This window comes from Sclerotinia sclerotiorum, genomic scaffold (genome assembly GCF_000146945.2).
Source record: "Sclerotinia sclerotiorum 1980 UF-70 scaffold_11 genomic scaffold, whole genome shotgun sequence".
In the NCBI taxonomy this organism is placed as follows: Eukaryota; Fungi; Ascomycota; class Leotiomycetes; order Helotiales; family Sclerotiniaceae; genus Sclerotinia; species Sclerotinia sclerotiorum.
Window position 1 is genome coordinate 1,110,027 of NW_001820825.1, and position 2,772 is coordinate 1,112,798.

General features: G+C 41.1%; 1 protein-coding gene across 1 annotated transcript; it reads left to right on the forward strand.

Moving 5' to 3' along the window:
- Window positions 1-277: 277 nt before the first annotated feature.
- On the forward strand, window positions 278-2,772 carry SS1G_08545 (predicted protein; the record flags this gene model as incomplete). The annotated part of the gene is made up of 4 exons (XM_001590755.1): window positions 278-668; window positions 767-2,056; window positions 2,542-2,563; window positions 2,754-2,772. 4 exons carry the CDS (start codon window positions 278-280, stop codon window positions 2,770-2,772), a joined length of 1,722 nt encoding a protein of 573 aa, XP_001590805.1.

The following is a 2,772-nucleotide window of genomic DNA, read 5'->3' on the forward strand; positions in this document are numbered from 1 at the left end:
TGCAGTGTTGGTGTCAATACGGTTTTGGACTTCATTTTTTACCTTAAGAGAACTTTTATTATTTCAAGTTCGGGAACGAAGACAAGCTCAATAGCAACAATTGAAAGACTTCTGAACTCAATAGCTGCGAGAAGCATTTCACATCAGGATTCAGTTACATTACGTCTGGCTTTATTACCTTTCCATAGGTACCATACCATACCATACCATACCATAGCAAGCATCTCAGCTCAGCCAGACTCATCCCTACTTAACCTCAAAATCTCACAACAACAAGATGGCCACACCAAGAGGACCAAAACACCGCTCATATCTTCCCACTCCACCAACATCTCCCGATCAATTCCAAACCCCACCTCCTCTCCCCCTCCCCACCAAAATGACAAGATTAGAATCCTGGAAAAGCGCTCGCTCGAGATCTTTGGATTTCCTGGAAAATAAGTCACTCCCTCCAACTCCACTACGAGTTGTGTCTGCTCCAGTGATCAATACCGTCTCCAATCAAATACCAAGCTATGACCGGAGTTCCTCTCGGGAAGCCATTGCCGACTCGGAAGTGGAAGCCGATTTGCCAAACCGATATACCACTTCTTATTATAACATTTTAGGATTACCAGAGAGTCCTAATGTTACTACTAAGGATATTGAAGAGGCATACAACAAGCTCGGTAAGATTTTTCTCTTCTTCTAAACTTTTAGAATCTTTTTCCATCCACCTTATTACTCTACAACGTATACAACAAACCCAAACTCACAACTCTCACAGCAGGCAAACCATCAAATTACACCCAAGAAACCCTACAACAAATCCATAAAACGCTCACCAACTCCATCAGACGACGTACCTACGATTTAGGTCGTCGAGCCCATTTGGTCCGTCAAACCCATCTCATAGATCGGGAGCGTTTCGAGAGGAAAATGAATGGTAATTTCTTTCCAAATCCAAAAAGTATCTCTGAGGAAGCCAAAGAATTTGTGAATAACATAAAGACGGAAAATTTGAAGAAGAAGATGGAGAGTGTGAAAAAGGAGCTTGCGGAAAATGTTGAGAAAAAGAGTAGATTGATGGGATTGAGTATGAATATGGATGGAATGAATGAAGAAGAGGGAGTACCTTGGGAGGAAATGGATTTTGGTGTTAAGTGGGCTGAACCTATTGGAGAGAGGTTGAGTCTTGATTTTGAGTTTGCTGGATCGGGGAGTGAGCAGGATTCTGAAGAGGAAAATGGATCTGAAAGTACATTTTCAGAGAGGGAGGAGGAAAGGGAAGAGAAGAAGGCTGTTCGAGAGTCTAAAGAAATTGAAGAGTGCAAAGAGGTCGAAGAGCTATCTGTATCTGCAATGGCAGTACCAGTCTTGGAAGCGGCTGCCTCTGACCTCAAAGTGACTCCCGCCATTCCGGGAAAGACTTCAAAGAACAATGGACAGGGATCCGCAGCTAAAGACTACAAAAACAATGTTCTAAATATCCCTAGATCGACATCCAAAATCGACAAGTCCGTTACGCAAACGTACCCCGAAACAGATCATGCCAGCCTCACCACCACCATTGACCTTCTATTCCCACCCCGAACACCAACACCAACACCAATCCCAGTCCAGGAAACAAGATGGAAACCGAAACCCATCTCATACAAAGAAATCTGGGAATTCGACTTTAACTCCGAAACCGATACCGATACCGAAACAGAAACAGAAATCGATGAAGATCCCGATACAGACACAGATACAGATACCGATACCGACACCGAGAATCCACCCAACACACCCTCTTACTTCAACCCAACGCATGAGAATGTCCAAACTAATACCTCCACCATCTCCACACCCACTGCATCCCTTCCAATCCCCTCCCTAACCGAATTTGATCCCAACCGTGATCCCGAAATCTGGGAACCATCCTACAACGACCACATCATCAACACTATCAATAATTATTCACAAAACGAAGAAGATGAAGAAACAACTCTCTTCACAACCCACTTACTCGCCGCAATATGGGTAGCTATCGCTTCATGGGTTTGGTTTGGTTATGTGGATGTTGCTGTGGATATTAGTATGTGATTATATGGTTCCTTTTCTTTTCTTTTTCTTTATTTGTGGTGTTTTGCTGGAGATTTTTTTGGTTTTGTGCGGGTTTTGCTTTAAAGTTACTTTTGCTTTGAGAGGGATGAAAGGGGAGGGGCGAAGGCATACATGAATGGATGAGTGGTGTGGCAGGAAGGAACGAAGGAAGGAATAAACCAAACCAAGGAAGTAATCCTCAAGTAGCTAGTTAGCTAGCTGGCTGCTCTGAAATATGAAATATAAAATATGAAATATAAAATATGAAATATAGGAAGGAACAAACAAGGAACGAACGAACGAACGAACAAGTAATCTTACCAAATCATACATGCATACATACATATATACATTACTCAATTACAAGATAACTTTTTTGAACGTTTAGAGTTTACTTACTACCTGGCTATTCCTCTGTACTTAGATTACCTAGTTAGGCTACGAAGTAACTTTACCTATCTAATCTAATGGATATAGAAAAATTAGATCTAACATCCATGTATGATATATATATATATATATACAGGTACTGAAAGGATAACAAGTACTTACTTAATAAACCGTTTAAAGTAATGACCTCTTACAAGAATGAATGAAGGAAAGCATAAGGTCTAGAATAAGGAGGCATTCGGAGTAAATCGTATTGACTAAAGAGGAAACTAATTACAATAAGAGAACTCTATATATAGAGAGTTCTACTGGTACTAA